The sequence below is a fragment of the Leptonychotes weddellii genome, chromosome 3 (genome assembly GCF_054177405.1).
Source record: "Leptonychotes weddellii isolate Sample4059 chromosome 3, ASM5417740v2, whole genome shotgun sequence".
In the NCBI taxonomy this organism is placed as follows: Eukaryota; Metazoa; Chordata; class Mammalia; order Carnivora; family Phocidae; genus Leptonychotes; species Leptonychotes weddellii.
The window spans coordinates 99919725-99936851 of NC_138371.1; the positions used below are offsets into that span (position 1 = coordinate 99919725).

The window sequence follows — 17127 nt, forward strand, 5'->3', positions numbered from 1 at the left end:
TTGCTTTTTCTGTGGATCTCATCTAACTATGTCAGTGAAGTTAACTTCTCTTTAAAAGGCACACACAGGAGAGGTAAAATCTGATGAATGAGGAGTCAAAGTTGTGTTAAAATAACATTTACTTTCAGCTCTCAAGGATTATTACCCTCTTTTCCCCACTACGGTCAACACCAAATCTGTATGACAAATATACAAAAATCGAATTCAGTGTTGCTTTGAAAATCAACAATAATTAAAAAAAAAACAAAACACCCAATACTAGCCCTCGATATGAAGACCTCGTCAGAGGGGCTGAAAAATCCCTTTTAAGCTCTGTGTGAAGGCTGCAGGACACTTACCAACTGGGATGTTTGAGGTGGTCACAGCGGTAGCATGGGATGAATGTGAGGGCATTGTCATGGTAACAATTGTACTCGTGGGAGCTTGTGTGTGTGACACAGATCCTGAAATTGGAGAAAAAAAGTCTTCAACAGTGGCCTCTCTACCCACACTACAGATTCTCAAATACCCGAGGAAAGCTCCTGGGAAAAGAGAATTCATTCTATTCTTTTTCTCTGACTGAAGCTGAGAAATGAGAAATTAACTTACCACTCATTCTTCACACCTCCTTAGAAGGAAAAGCAGGGCTGCCAACTTACCGGCCGTGGTAGCTGAAGGAATGGTGTTGGTTGCCAGAATAGGTGCCACTGTTGCTGCAGCCACTGGTGTGCCAGTGCTGAAGATCGTTTTCTGGGGGGGGAGAGGAGGGGGGAGAGGGGGGAGGGGGGATATCCCACGACACAGTTATAAACAAGAACATCTCCCCCTCCATCCAGTCTATTTTATTTATTTATTTTAAAGATTTTATTTATTTATTTGACAGAGAGAGACACAGCGAGAGAGGGAACACAAGCAGGGGGAGTGGGAGAGGGAGAAGCAGGCTTCCCATGGAGCAGGGAGCCCGACGCGGGGCTCGATCCCACGACCCTGGTATCATGACCTGAGCCGAAGGCAGACGCTTAACGACTGAGCCACCCAGGCGCCCCTCCATCCAGTTTAAAAGCAATCACTGCCTTCAATATTACTAGGTTCTCGGAAAGTTTTGCACAAATCTGGTTTTAACCCACAGCCTCCAAAGATGGGTTGACCTCTGGTTTTACCTGCGCCATGGTATGAAGCTGTTGCTTTGGCGTCCCCAGCGCAGGATGAGATGGCAGTGTGATTCTTGTGGTTACATCCCGTGACTGTGCAGGACGCTGAATACTAATTGCTGCAGACGGTGGATGCTGGATAGACAAAGTTGGCCGGCTGAAATAGACAGAAAAGACATGATTTCTCACTTGTCTCTAAACACAATGCAGGCAGTCCAGGCCATTTACTATCTTGTACTAGACCATCATCATACGGCTGTAGTTTTAGGTCTGTGACATCCATAGGTGAACCAATGAAGTAAATGGCCTGTCAAGTTTCTCTTCTGTAAGTCCCATAAACCTATTTCCAAAGGTATCAATATGCGCCATGAACTGAATCAATTAATCCTTAGTCATTTTCAGCACTCTCAGCATAGTTAACCAACACCCTAGGACAATCTTGAGTAAGCATTATTATAATCAATACACTTCACTCTGTGGACAAAGCTGGAGATACACACTCAGGTTTTCACATTACGAGGCAGGATTACAGACAACCCTGATTAACAGTAGCCCACCCCATTGCCCCCAAAGCACTAACCTGCTCTCAATTTCCTATCATTCCTTACCATATGATTCCTTCAAAAGTTAGCTATGATTGTCTAATGATTGAAAGAGATATCAACACAGAAACCATGTCAAATTAACTGGCAGCAAGCTACTGGAATTGCAGCAGTGGCAAGAAAACTTGACATTATAACAAAGTTGGCTTCTCAAGTCAGAGGGGGAAGAATGGACTATTTAATAAATGATGTTGGGAAGACTATGTAGCCCTTTGAAAAAAATAAAATTGGATCCATGCTTCATGCATTACTATGCCAGGATAAGTAAGAGGAGGATCGAAGATTTTACAGCAAATTAAAAAGTACATGAAGAAAATACAGAAGAATTCTTTTATAACCTCAGAATGGATGAGAGCTTTTTAACTACTGAAAGCTTTCAAAATCCAAAAACTACAGAAGATCAAAAAATTTACTCTGTGAACAAATAAGCAAACCTACACAGCAAAACACACAAACACACTATAAGCATGGTCAAAAGACTCAAACTAAAGTGTAATCCTCTTAATATACTAGGAGCTCCTTGCAGTCAATGAGAAAAATAACAGCCCAATAAAAAGCAAAGGATATACATAGTCAGTTCACTAAAGAGAAAACACAAGTGTCTCTTTAACAAAGAAATGATGCTCACTCCCACTCACAGGAAGAGAAATACAATTTAAAATACACGGAGATATCACTGTTCACCTATCAGATTGGCAAAAACCCCCCAAATGGACAGCATAATGTTGTTCAAGCTGCAAGGAAATAGGCACTTCTAAACATTCTGGAAGGAGTGCGAACTGGTATAAACCCTAAGGAAGGTAATTAGTAGGTATTGAAATTATAACTGCATATACCTTCTGATTACTTTTGGGAATTTATCCTACAGGTATTCTTGCACACATAGATAATGACTGAAGCATAAGGTTATTCACTGCAATATTACTTATGATAGTCAAGTACGAGAAACCACCTCAAACCCATTCACACATACAATGGATCACTGTGCTGGTACTAAGAGAACAATGAGGCTGTCTAAGTAATGAAATAGGAAACTTTCAATACATGTTGTTATATTTAAAGAAAGTAAAGAGAATGTATGAGTTAATTTTGGGTAGAAAGGATAAAAATAAGAACTGTATTTGAATCTGACTATATTAACACTGGAACGACATCCAGTTAGTTATTATCAGGTAACTTAGAAAAGGTAAAAGGGAAGGAACCAGGATCCTGGTGGATGGGGGACAGAGGAGAGAGTGACACTCCCTACACATCTTTTTATGCTTTTATATTTTGAAACCATGTGAATACAAATTAAAAAGAAGTGAATAAGCTGAGCTTGTAAGGGTATAAACTTTGAGACCGCATGTTTCTAAACTAAGCAATGGTTTCATCATAAACATCCTCTTTCAAATGCTTTAAAAACAGGACAGGGTATCTGTGAATAAAATGTTCAAACTGAATGAAGGATGGTTTTCTCTCTGAAGAAAGAGAGCTAAAGGCTTTATCATTTGAGTTCAAAGGAAAGCTGAAAAACTGGCCACGGATACAACTATGGAACTTGGTGGAACTCACTGAGGAGAAAGCCTACTACTGGAGACTGGATCTTTATGCTTTCCAGGATGAGCCATTTCCCCAGACCCATTCCCTATGTTCACCCAAAATGTAAAGGACCCCAAAAGATTTCCTTAAGTGACTCTCATGTTCTCAAGCCATAAAAAACCTAGAAACCTAAAAACCTGGATAATCCTAAAAAGTCCTTGGGTCATTCTTTTTAAGCCTTTCTATTATGCCTCTTCCACTAGTCATTTTTAAAAGGCTGGGAACGAGGAATGGATGTTCTCTGGTAATTTAAATGACCACTTTGAGATTTTGTTTAGGTTTCATTCTCTCTCCACATTATGGCAGAATCCACTTTTTATTATGAATAACATAGCCCAAAAGTTACATCCAGAAACACAAAGAAGAAAAATACAAGCTCTGTGGCTATTCCACAGTTAGCCTTATCAGTCACCGCCAGGGCAGCAGCACACTGGTAAGATGCCTGGACTAGGTTAGCCGGTACGTGGTAGGCCAATTCTGACCAGGACCTCCACTATCACACTGAGAGTTCAAGTACCTCTGTGGCTCCTGAAATTACTGAAGATGACCATTACACCAGTTGTCGTGGGAGTTCAAATGCATGGTGCAGCGTCAAGTGTTTGGTACAATCCCTGCGGAATCAGCCTGAGGATATTACTCTTGATGGGGCAAGTGGAGACGCAGACCTTGCTCAAAGTAACAGGATTCTGAACACCACTGGTCCAGTCAGTGAATAATAATTAGGACTTTGTTTTGCAGCCTGGCTTCTTCCCTGTATGGCTTTCACACCCTCCTGAAAGGTGACTTTAGAATAACATGAGAAGAATGATATTTGCCGACATAGACCACCTGCATAAACTCGTCACTGCAACTATCAGGATGTCTCTGCAGCTTTAACAGATAAAAACCCATTTTGGAGACTGGAGTTTTAATAGTTGACAATGTACTACGCTAAGCACAGTGCCATGTAAGACACCTGCTCCCAGCATTTATGATGAAAACCATTCAGAGAGATATATGTATATATAATTAAAATAATGACAAAATTTAGGACAGATGAACTTAATTATAAAAATAATTTTGAAGAATCTCATAACGAAGAATAATGTCAACATTCAAATCACCAGGAAAGGGTCTCCTCAATTCACCTTAAACATACTCATATTTAAAAGGTCTGGGTCATAAAAAAAATAGCCAGAAAAGAATATTTATATTAAGTATTTAAATACGTTTTTAAGTGCTTTTGAAAGCACAGACTATAGTACATGGTAGTCTTTGACTTTCATTTACTCTTAATGGAAAAAAAAAAAACCACGAACATGTCTATAAGGTACATTACATGTTAGGCATATTTTAATTCCTTTACATATATTAATATAAGCACTCCTTATAATGACCTGTGAGGTAGGTAGTATTATTGCCATTTTCTTTTCCCCCCCAGATTTATTTAAGAGAGAGAGAGAGACAGAAAACACGTGCATGAGCCGGGGAGGAGCAGAGGGAGAGGGAGTATCCTCAAGCAGACTCCCTGTTGAGTGTGGAGCCCAACATAAGGCTTGATTCCAGGAATGTGAGATCATGACCTGAGCCAAAATCAAGAGTTGGACACTCAACTGACTGAGCCACCCAGGCACCCCGATTATTGCCATTTCTAGGTGACGAAACTGAGGCATTTACTCTTTGGCCTAGCACTCCCACTTCCACAGATCTTGAAAATACACCATCACAAATACGCAACAGCACATGCTGAAATGTCCATCAGTACATCCATAAGCTGGGGTACAACACAGCTAAAAATAAAGAGAATAAATATCTCTATGTACTGATCTGGATCATCACCAGAATATATTAAGAGAAAAATACAATATGTGTATTTTCTTTGAAAGTTACGTTTTTTGTTTTTGTTTTTTTTTAAGATTTTTATTTATTTGAGAGAGAGAGAGAGCCAGAGAGCAAGCACAAGCAGGGGGAGAAGGAGAGGGTGAGGGAGAAGCAGGCTCCCTGCTGAGCAGGGAGCCCACCATGGGACTGGATCCCAGGACCCTGGGATCACGACCTGAGCTGAAGGCAGACACTTAACCGACTGAGCCACCCAGGAGCGCCCCAGCTTGCTATATCTGAGGGACAGAGAGGAGAGTGATATTCCTCACTGTATACCTTTTTGTATATTTTTATTTTGGAAATATGTGAATGTAAATTAAATAACAGAAAATGTTACTACATATCCCACAGAGAAAACGATCACTTCAAGTGACCTCCGAATATATTCTCACTCCGTTTTGTGGGATCTAGTTTGAACACAAAAGAACAGGGAGGAAGTCTCAAACTTCACACTCAGTCTTATTGTTAGTTTAATCTACAGAAAATAAGGGGTTGATTTAAGACATGTGAACTTGGGACTCTGAATTGTTACTTTGAAACTTTTTTTTTTTACATTATGGACCAAAAAACCAAGTAGTTATGTTAATGTCTTGACAGAAGATTTGCAGTGTAAGAGAAAAGATGTATAAATATAAAACTGAAGAAAGAAAAAAACCTGTAATGTTAAATTTCATTTGGAAATATCAGTATGAAGACATGACTGTTTACTGTATTGATTACCTCTGTCCACAGAAAGAGCCCAAAAGCAATGATAACCCGGGAGCAATGTATACCCTTAGCACCCAGATCTTGTGTTCTAATTACCATTCTCCACTAAAAAGAACCAAGAATTGTTGGAGAAATGGCTGATTTCAAGACTAGAGAGGCAGAAAAATAAAAAAGGGCCTAATTTATCATGTACCAAAAAGTAGAAAGTACTCAAAGTCCAAGAGGAGTATCAAAATGACACTCAAACCAGTTTGAAGGGGTTCTCACTAGCTGAATCTGGGGCAACTGGGAAAAAAAAGGATTTTCATTAAAATACACTGAGTAAATAAAACACCCCTGAGTCCATAGTGGCAACTCACCCCTACACAAAAAAGATCAGAGATTAAGCAGCGTCACTCAGCTAGAAAGTGCTCCCACATCTGTTGTCTTAATCAATATACCCCTTCTCCTAGTGATGAGATTTTCTTTAATGGTCTCAAAGGCTGCTCTAGGGACAGAGACCCAATTTAGAAACTTGACACAGAAAACATGGGGTTAATTTGCAATGAGTGAACCCGTGACCATCCTCCAGTGTTGAGCTGGATCTTTGTTTGACTTCTTTAAAGTGAGGACAAGAAGTATTGCAGGCAGAGACTGCAGGTTTGGGATTTTCTCCTCCTCTCAGAGAATAGTAACAAAACAAAGAGGAATGCAGTCTCCATCTTTGGCAACATTAAGAGACACCTGAAACCTCAAACCACAGAAGAGGTAGCAGAACTGCCAAGGGCAGTGATACCCAAACAGCGACACAGGAGTCAATGCACACAGGATCTCTGCAGCTACAAGTTAAGGGACAAATCCAGTCAAGTATAATTCTCCAAAGTGAGGAGTGCACTCTGACACAGAAAACCAAAAACTTGTGTTTGTAACAGTAGGAGCTGTCAGTGAAGCAGGACCTAGACATGGATCAGTTCAAGTATCCAATAATCAATGACATAGGGCTGAACTAAGAACCACACATATGGATAAGCGCCATGTGAAAAACAGCATGTGGTGAGGGGTGCCTGGCAGGCTCAGCGGGTAGAGCATGTGATTCTTGATCTCAGGGTCATGAGTTCAAGCCCCATGTTGGGCGTAGAGCTTACTTTAAACAAACAAACAAACCACACACACACACACAAAAGACCCCAGCATGTGGTGAGACCCAAAGAAAAGAGAAATTGCCATCTGGGGCAGTCTATCTTCACTGGCAGGAGAGAAGTACAACCAAGAAAACACGAACAGAGTATCCTGAGTCATTAGGAAAATTTCCCCTAAGCCAGTACACAGCCCAGCCTACAAGAACCAATTACAAATAGCTGATGCAGAATAAGTTCAACTCCACTCAAAGATGAGTACTCAGAAAGCAACCAGCATAAGATCTATTTCATGATGCTACAAGAAAAATGGTGGACAGAAAAAGGGGAATTTTACTAGAAAGGCTTTCACTAAGTAGATGAAAATTGTACCATGAATGAAGAAACGTAATGAAATAAGTCCTTCCACAAAATGAAAACACAAAGCAAAGATGTAAGAGTTCACTGGACAAAAGGATAAGACAACAGGAGACAGGCATGGATCAATAAATAGGCATAGCTCAAGACAGAAACAGAAGAAAATATCCAGCTGCGTCAGGAATGAAGGCAAAACTAAAAGTAGAGCATGACAGACAATACTGGAAACTCAGTAAGAAAGAGAAGACTGTGAGAAAATTAAGCAGAATCAAAAGGGAAAAAATTAATAAAGCTTAGATAAGGAAGTCGTGCAAAAAAGATTCAACAAATACGTAACTGGGTGCCCCCCTCACTAAAATGGAACAGAATGAACATACAAAGATACAATTCAATAAAACGGTTCATAAATAGTTTCATGTTGCAGATTAAAAAGGTACACCATGTTTCAGAACAAAACGATACATAATGGTCACTACAAAACACATCCCAGGAAAGTCACTGAAATTCAAAGATAAAGAATCTTAGGCAATCAGGCAAAAATATCAAGATCCTTTTAAGGGATTAAAAAAAAATCAGGCTGGCCTCAGACTTCTGTACATTATCCAGTTCTAGAAGGCAGAGGAAAAACAGCGATAAAATACTCACAGAAAAAAATACAGAAACCAAAAGAATTATCACCTAAACTACTGCTTAAGTATAATGTTACCTGCAAAATGATTTTGAATATGTGAAAATGCAAAATACTGGTCCTCTAAGTCCTTCTTGAAGAAAGTAGCAGAGAATAAATTTCATTCAACCAAGCAATGAACAACAAGAAATGTTAAAAAAAAAACCTGGCACACAGGATTACTCTATTTAACATAAAGAGTAAGACCACTTTTTTTTTTTTTTTGTAACCTTCCTTCATTTCTATGCCTTGAACCAATTTAATTAATATTGGTTTCTCTGGTCTTTGAGAGTTTGGTAGAATTCAATGAAACTGTCTGGGCCTGGTGCTTTTCGAAGATACTACTTTGAAATTTTTTTCTATTTCTCCAGTGGAAATTGGTCTATTTAAACTTCCTGGCTCCAGAATTCAAAGGGAGCTAGATATTAGAAATTTATCACTGTTAATAGATTTAACTAGAAAAATCATCTGGTCATTAGGGTTTCTGTCTGTTTAATTCACTAGTGTATTTCTAGTGCCCAGAGCAGTGACTGCCACAACGCTGAAAAGACATCTGACAAAATTCAACATCTGTTTTTACTAAAAACTCAATACACTGGAAAAGACAGATAACTTTGATAACATGGTTTAAAAAAAATTAACTCATTTTCACTGTATACACATTCATAACTTTTGAATTTCTTCATACCATCTGAATATATACAGGTAATATAAAATTAAAACAAACAACACAGTCTACTTTATTTTGGGCAGTTGTGTCTCTTTGTACCTCAGGCAATATTTTCAATTACCAGAAAGTGTCCTTATTTTACTGAAGAGGAGACTAAGGAGCAGGAAAGTTGAGAAACTTGCCTAATGTCACACAGCTAGTGAATGACAGAGCTAATGGTTAAATATAAGTCCTAGGTACACTTCTGCATATAAAAGTTAACTTTCTTCAGAGTTCCGTTCCAGGCCCTCTTCTTATTCATTCCCCCTGGAGAGACTCAGATTACCTCAAAGCTTTAACTGTAGCCCACAGGTTGATGACTTCCAAACCCATTCATTATCTCTGGCACCAACATCTCTTCAATCACCTGCTGACAACTGCCACTTGATTGTTCCATGGATAAACTCAGTATCCTGAAAGTCAACATTCTTTCTAAAACTCACTTTCTTTCCCTTGTTTCCTTTTTATTTACTTGGTCAAACAAGGAAGAAACCAGGGAGGCATCTAGACTTACCACTCTGCCCTGTCTCCAACTGGCAATTGAGAGTTATGGATGGTCTCTGGTCTGACAGCTTTAGTCTCCACGCCTACTACCCCTTCTTCTGTTCAGTGAATGTCTTCTTGTTTATATTGCCAAAGGCACCACATAACCAAACACATGAATCAAAAAAGACCTCCTGGTGAGACTCACATCCCACTGTCTCCCCCCAACTTTCACAGCCTTACCACAATATGGCTTGGGATCAGAAGGACAAACATGTCTTCACCCAATTGTGTCATTTCTAGGAAGCATCACAGATCACTCCTTCATCAGCCAGACTATCCCTGTATGGCTCTATGGTTCTCTCCCTTTTCAGATACCCAACCCTTCTGTTGCAGCCTCTGAACTTAAAGTCCGTTTAGCAAAATCCCCTACATCCTCAATCTCTTCCCTGAATATATCCTTTACCTCCCTTCCCTAATGAATCTGGGTTCTCCCCTGAGAACACTGCTTCCCCCTCCAGCCCTCTCATCCAGGAGACATTTTTTCTCTCATAAACCTCTTCCCTATCTATACAGTCTTCCTAAATAATCTCCTTCATAACTCTCCCCTGGACTCCAAACTCATCTATTAACCGATCTCATCATCTCTACTTGCGTGCTCAGAAGTCAGCACAACCTTCCAATGCCCAAAACTAGTTTGGAATTCCTCCCCAAAACCTACTCTTCCCACTGTCCCTCATATCAAGTTACTTGATATGAGGATTTCAGAAGAATTACGTAGGGGCAGTGAGAGAACAACCTGACTCCTCTTGTTCTCCCACTGCCCCTATGTAATTCCTCTGAAATCCTCAGCCAACTTCAAAACTCTATTCTGAATCTAACCATGTCTTGCCACCTCCAGCAATGATCTCTTCTGGATTCCTACATACCTTTCTAAACCATCTCTCCAATTCCAACTTTGCCTCTCCAAAGTAGCCAGGCTTCAGACCATCACGCTGCTCTGCTCAAAATTCTGCTAAGCCTTCCCGTTGCACCCCAGCAAAGTCTAAACCTGTAGAGGGCTTCTGAAGGCCCGAATCTGGAGACCCTGTTACCTCCTAAAATAATCTCTTGCCGCTCTCCTACCATTAGTCTCTTGCTTCTCCTTACTATGGCAAACACACTCCTGTCTTGGGGCCTTTACACTTATTGTTCCCACTGCTTAGAATGCTCTTTTTTTTTTTTTTTAAAGATTTTATTTATTTGAGAGAGAGAGAATGAGAGAGAGCACATGAGAGGGGGGAGGGTCAGAGGGAGAAGCAGACTTCCTGCCGAGCAGGGAACCTGATGCGGGACTCGATCCAGGGACTCCAGGATCATGACCTGAGCTGAAGGCAGTCGCTTAACCAACTGAGCCACCCAGGCACCCTGCTTAGAATGCTCTTATCCCACACAGCCACATGGCTCACTTCAATACATCTTTCAATTTTCTGCTCCAATCTATTCTTAACAACAGTGCTCCCAGATCACCGTACAGGAAATAGTAAGCCTGTACTGCCTAACCTGTCACTCCAAATCCCACCCTATCTAATTTTTCCCCAAAGCACTTTTCACCATCTAAAAAACTTCATTTTTCATTTGTATGTCTCCAGCAACAGGCTTTATCTCCAGCATCTAGAACACTACACAGCTCATAAAAAGCGCTCAATAAGGATTTACCGAATTAAATGAAAGGAAAGGAAAAAGGGAAAGGAGGAGGGCCTGATCTCCAAACCCCCAAATATACCTAAGTGCTGAATCAGTAGCATGTGCTGCAGTTGTAGTAATGACTGGAGACTGAGCTCTGGTGGCTGAGACAGTTGCTACCACAGCAGGAGGGATGGTATTAGAGGTGGTCACAGGTGGACGAGACTGCCAAGAGAAGAGAAAAAATATTTCATTTAAAACAAGAAGCAAAATAAAATACATTAAGCCAAACAATGAAAGTATAATTTGAAACTTGGGCCTTCAAACAAGCATGTTTGTGTCCAAATGAAAGCAAATTCTCACCATTCTGATTAAGGAATTCTCTTTTCAGATAGGTAATTTTAACACCCAAGAGACAGAATTACCAAAAATTATCCTATTTTGGCTGGATGGACTATATAAATTCCTCCTTTCCAAGTAGGACTGGATGAAACATTTTGTCCTATTAGTAGGAGTTGGGATCCAACCCTTCAGATCTAGAGTGCCCACAGATTTGTTGGTCTTGGTGTAGACATTTTACACTACCACACAACCAAGTGCTTTCCACAGGGGGATCTAAGCCGTCGGATGGAACTGCTGGCTCTCAGTCCCTCTAAGCCAGCAAACACATGAAAACAGCACTTGCCTGCGGAAGATTCAGGGTGCCCAGATGTTCTCTGGCTGTTTTCACATGGAAGTACTTCCCGTACCTTCCCCTATACTACATCTGTGTGTAAAATCTTCACCAAACGAGTTCTCCACCCTGGGCTTCACCTGCCTGTCCACCATCGATTCTTTCCATCATCTGAGCTCTCCTGAGTAGTCCCTTTCTTGACCCTGATACACACAGTTAAATTCGCAAATGCTGCCCATTCTGGATCTACCTCTCACTTCCAGACCTTTTACCTGTTGTGCCTGCTGTTACAGCTTGTTGTCGCATAGTAGGATCGTCACACTATCTTCAGTGAACTCCTTGTCCTGGTTCTTTCTCTAATCTCTTCTGTATACCATTTACACTCCAGGGGCCTAATGAGTCTCCAAATGTGTTTTATTAGCCAGCAAGGTCTCTTATTTTGTTTTAAATTGAAAACTCTATGCTGGACATGTACTACCCTGTGTCCTACTCAGCACCCTTCCTTATTGTCTTAAATACTGCTGTTCCACATACATTACCAGTCTGGCCCCCAAAAGTATCTGAATTTTCATCTCCTGTCTGTGATTCAGCTCATTAATCTTTCAAGGGTATTTCTTTGATCGTACGTTACTGTGTTCAAAAAACTTAGTGGCTCTCTGTTGTGTACAAAATCAAATTTATACTCTGTATCTTAGAGCTCTGAATTTAGAGACATTACAATGTCACATCATAACACACTGTATCTCAGTAGTACTGAGCTCACAGATTTCCTTGAAAAAAAGTTGAAAGGCACAGACCGTCTTCCTTGAAAAGCATGCACACGTGCATAACGTGCACAGAATACGCAGGGGCTCATAAATCCTGGTCTGAATGAAAAACTCTCAGTTCTGGCTCGCCTCTACTAAACCCTGTACGTAACCACCACCATTCACAGTACTGCTCCCTTTCACTGCCTCTCCACTTCTCTGAATCCCTGTTACCACACCCATCCCAGCAAAAGCTTCCCTTACCACAGCTCCTCTAAATCCCGACGGCTGATCACATCACAATGTATAGAACTCAACTTTCCCGGCCGCCTCTTGGCAACTACATCAAAAGCCACTTGAGGTCAAAGGACTCTCCCAGGCTCTAGCAGAGTCAAGAACTGAGTAGGCACCTAGTACTTGCGAGCTGACTACCCACAACCTGACGTGCCTGGATTGGTTGGTGAATGATGTGCTGTACTGCTGGCTGAGCCGTAGCAGCGTTTGGCAACTGGGAAGTCGGCCTCAGGACTGTGGTTACTTTAGAACTGGACATCACAGCAGCAGCAGCTGCTCCTGGAAAAAAATTGTTTGCATTAGTATGGCGTAGGGGCTCACAGTTTACACGGTTCCAATTATATGCCCTAGGAAAATAGTGTGAATTGTTTCTAAACCTCGGTAAGTCAGTAATTTAGCAGAGATGCTGTATGTGTATTTCCCTTCCCTCACGCAGAAAATTAGAAAAATGTGCACTCAGTTGTGATTTGATAAGATTAATAACTGGTCTTGCTTTTTCAAGGACATTCTTAAATGAAACCGGCTGTTGTTTTTTTTCACTACAAGTATGTAGAAGAGAAGCACACACTGAATAGCAGAGCGTGGTGCCACCACCTTCATTTGGGCCAAGGCTCCAGCAGCGTAACCACCAGGGAGGGTTCATTTGAACCACCACTGCCTTTGTATTATCAGCGCGAACATCAACACGGTACGACAGGCAAATGAAATCTTAGTATTTTCATGAAAGTAGTTTTGACCTAACACAGACCCCCTTGCAGTCTATGAACTTCACTCTGAGAACGACTGAATTATGTTACGACCAAGTAAACCTGGTTTTGTACTTGTGAGCCTGATTTTGCCAACAATGATTTAACACTCGCCAATAGAAGGCTACAATTTCTGATCAAGTAGTTGAGAAAACTCATTAAATTTAACACGTGACAACCTATTAGAACTTAATTATAAGAATAAATTCATCTTATGGCTGTGTTACTCGAGTAACCATCATCACTAAACTTTAAGAATAGTCAGTATTTGTATTTCTGACTTTCTCATTAACAACAAAGACCATTATGGACTATCACAGCTTTGAGGAGTTCCTCATTACAAAGGACAATCTTTAGATCCTACTAAAAATTTGAATTGCTTTAAGTTTACACACACATCATACACACGCTTGTTGAAATGCAACTATGATTCGCATATACTAGATCACACTTAAAATGTGTATTGTTCTAAGTTTATTTCTGTTGTCCTGTAACTTTAATAAGATGATTCCAGATACATTTTTTGTTAACGGTAACAGAAATCTCTTACCAAATACGTATCTGCCACAGCACTTTGAGAATTTGAACAGAATGCGCAATTTTTACCTCGAGGTAAATGAGAAGCTCCAATGTGAAGAGGGGGCCCAGGAGCGTTGCTGCGGATAATAGACATCTGTACATTTGTGGTCATGATGTGATGCAGGTTACTGGGATGTCCCTGCAAGAAACAGGATGTAATATTATTTTCATGTGCTTGGTTTTAGCCATTGACGCTTAGCCACTGCTTCTAGGAGGTCAGTTGCCTCCAAATGTGGGTCAGGGTATTCCTTTTAGACAGTGAGTATCCCCAGGGAAAGGACATTTCGCTTTTTTTTTTTACACAACATACTGCATGATGACCTGTGCCAGCAGGCATGTGGTGACTGTGAGGACCCTTCAATGCCTCAAGCCTAGCTAGGTGCTAGATCTCTAATAGATGGACACATTTGACTGTCCACTTTGGGACACTCTCATCTTCAGTATTAGTTTTTCACACTTGTTTTCTCTGCCTTGGCCAAAAGCTTATTTTTTCCTATCCTATTTTCTTTACATGCCACTGCATTCCTTTATGCTATGCAGGACTTCTAAGTAAATGTCAATTAGTACCTAGCAGGTACTCCCCTACGAGTTCTTCAGCTCCCCGCTTAGCTGTCCCTTCCTCACATGCTCCCAGCCCTGACGCCAGTGTTTCCCAGGTGGGGGTTCCAGTACTGCTGGGAGTACTCAGCAGTAAGATAGAAGAAAGAAAACATAGTGTGTCTTCTTGGAATACCAATTTTTTCTTGAAAACTTGAAGGGAAAGGTTTTAGATTCAGGTTTTTTCACTCTCAGTAATTCAAAATATTTAAGTAAATCACATACACGTTACGGAGTAGGAGTAGAATTTCAGGAAAAAATTTAAGTTAAAACATGAGACTATGAATAAGTGTTCACGACTGGTGAGCTGCTTGAGGGAACCTCCTAGGCGCCCAAGAGATACACATTCATTCTCCTCAGAGAAAATCCTAGAAATGCACTACTGTCATGAGGCTATTCTCAATCCCACACAACTGGACTCTGAGCACCTCAAGGATACAGAATGTCTTATCTATATTTGTATCTCACACTGAGGGTGGTGCCTCACACACAGCAGATGCTCGATACATACTGGCCAAATGACAAACACCACTGTGCATGTTGGTTTTACTTCCTGCAGATATCCTTCTCTCTCAAACCTACTATCTTCCCCTTCCAGATATCAGTGACCATTTAATTTTTTATTTAGTACAGTGCCTAATGTACTGCTGGCATTCAATAAATAATGATCAACAGTTTGGCATCTCAGTTTGAAAATCAGCAAATTAAGAGGAAAAAAACCTGTTGTCCACTGATTGTTGCCACAGGAATGGCTGAAGCTTGAGGGATGCTACTCTCCATGGTAACGGTAACCTGCCCTGGAACCTTGGGGGGAAGTGACAAGGTAGAAGGTGGAGCAGGAGCAATGGGACGGCTAGGCATGGTGGGCTTCGGGGGCGGCTGCAAACAGAAAACCACACGAAACATATCAATAGCTTTTTACGAGTGATGCATTTCATTCTATAGTTAAGAGTACACAAATCAAACCTGGAGAGTGCCAGGAAAGATCCAGAAGCCTTATATATTTTATCTCTTAGCATCACAGCTTTTCCACTGAAGTACCAGCATTTCCATTTTACAGATGAGGAAACATACAAAGCAAGGCTATGTCACCTGCTCAAAGCCATTCAGACAGTAAAAACTGGAACTGGGACAGAGGCCCAGATCTGCATGGCTCACAGCCCACATTCTTTCTTCTATACAATGCTGCATCCCACATTTGGGCGGAAGTAAACAAAACTCCCAGTAACTGAACCATAGCCACGAGGTAATATACAAGGCAATATTCTCAGATATCCCCGAATTAGCAAGCTTTAAAACAAAACCTTGGAGAAGAGTGCCACTCCAAGATAAAATTGAGTTAGCATGCCCATAACTTGAATAAAATCAACGTCAAAACGGATACTAGAAAAGATCCTGTGATGCCAACTGCCCAGCAGCACAAGACTAGGCACTGCAGAACAGCAGAGCTCTAAGTGACAGAGAAGAGCTGAACTGATGGGTCAAAAAGAAAACACTAAGATCCTGGATACAGCCTAAGACTTTGTGAAAATTGTCAGGAAGATTAGCCAGTCTTTAGCTGTGGTTTAATGTGAAATTTTAAACCTCTCCATTACCTTCATAAGTCCCTCGGAAAAGGAGAGTGGCACTGCTGGCGTCAGATGTGCTGGTGGGGCTGTCACTGTGACGGGTGTGCCCGATGCAACAGCATGGTGTGTAGACAACATCTGCACCTGTGGATAGGGCCTTACCACAACAGGCTCTTGCTTCTCTTCGCGGGACTGTAGGGAGCTGCTGGAACCCATGTGCTCCCTGGCAGTGACTTCAGCCTCTCGACTAGATTCATCGTTGACTAGTAAGGATATTAAGGGAGAAACAGCATGTCATACGCTTCCAATATTAATATTAATGAAAGGCACAGCACACACAAGAGTGGCACTTGCAACTAAGTTTCAGGGTTGATAAAGTGACCCTTTCCTTGTGAGATTTTCTTCAGGAGAATCTGGGCATGAGGTTCCCCTAACAGATATCAAACCCAAGAGCCACACCTATGGAACACAGGACTGACTTTGGCTATTGCGACTTTTCCACTCCTATGAACAAAGGGCCTGATAACTACCTAAAATGAACTCAAGGGGCGCCTGGATGGCTCAGTTGGTTAAGGGTCTGCCTTCGACTCAGGTCACGATCTTGGGGTCCCAGGATCAAGCCCCACGTTGTGGTCCCTGCTCAGCGGGGAGCCTGCTTCTCTCTCCTCCTCTGCTCTTCCCCTTGCTTGTGCTCTCTCTCAAATAAATCAATAATCTTTAAAAAAAAAAAAATGAATTCAGAAGAGCAAAACTAGATATGATGCTTTCATTTAAGGTATTTATTTAAAAAGTTATAAAAACCTAACATTAAAACAATAATTTAAATACAATTCTTTTTTTTTTAAATTTTACTTATTTACTTGAGAGAGAGAGAAAGAGCGCACGCATGTGCACGACTAGGGGTAGGGGCATAGGGAGAGGGAGAAGCAGATTCCCCACTGAGTGTGGAGCCTGATGTGGGGGGCTTGACCCAAGGACCCCAAGCCAAAGTCAGACAGTTAACCAGCCTAGTCACCTAGATGCGCCTAAATACAATTCTTAAGTCTA

The 17127-nt window shown here is 41.1% G+C and overlaps 1 protein-coding gene across 11 annotated transcripts in view; it reads right to left on the reverse strand.

The window, feature by feature from the left end:
• The window catches only part of SAP130 (Sin3A associated protein 130), a 79339-nt gene that overhangs the window by 52081 nt on the left and 10131 nt on the right, over positions 1–17127 (reverse strand). For 9 of the 11 annotated variants that reach the window (XR_014143667.1, XM_081814658.1, XM_081814656.1 and 6 more), the window contains exons 3-10: positions 16108–16343; positions 15233–15391; positions 13943–14054; positions 12745–12869; positions 10978–11102; positions 1140–1287; positions 639–729; positions 339–443 (exon numbers count right to left, since the gene is read on the reverse strand). Coding sequence is in view for 10 of the 11 variants with exons in the window: in XM_081814658.1 (XP_081670784.1) it covers positions 339–443; positions 639–729; positions 1140–1287; positions 10978–11102; positions 12745–12869; positions 13943–14054; positions 15233–15391; positions 16108–16343 (1101 nt within the window). In the remaining variant the exon portion in view is untranslated. The remainder of the gene's footprint in view (positions 1–338; positions 444–638; positions 730–1139; positions 1288–10977; positions 11103–12744; positions 12870–13942; positions 14055–15232; positions 15392–16107; positions 16344–17127) is intronic. The other 2 variants (XM_081814657.1, XM_081814661.1) reach the window with 2 other exon arrangements.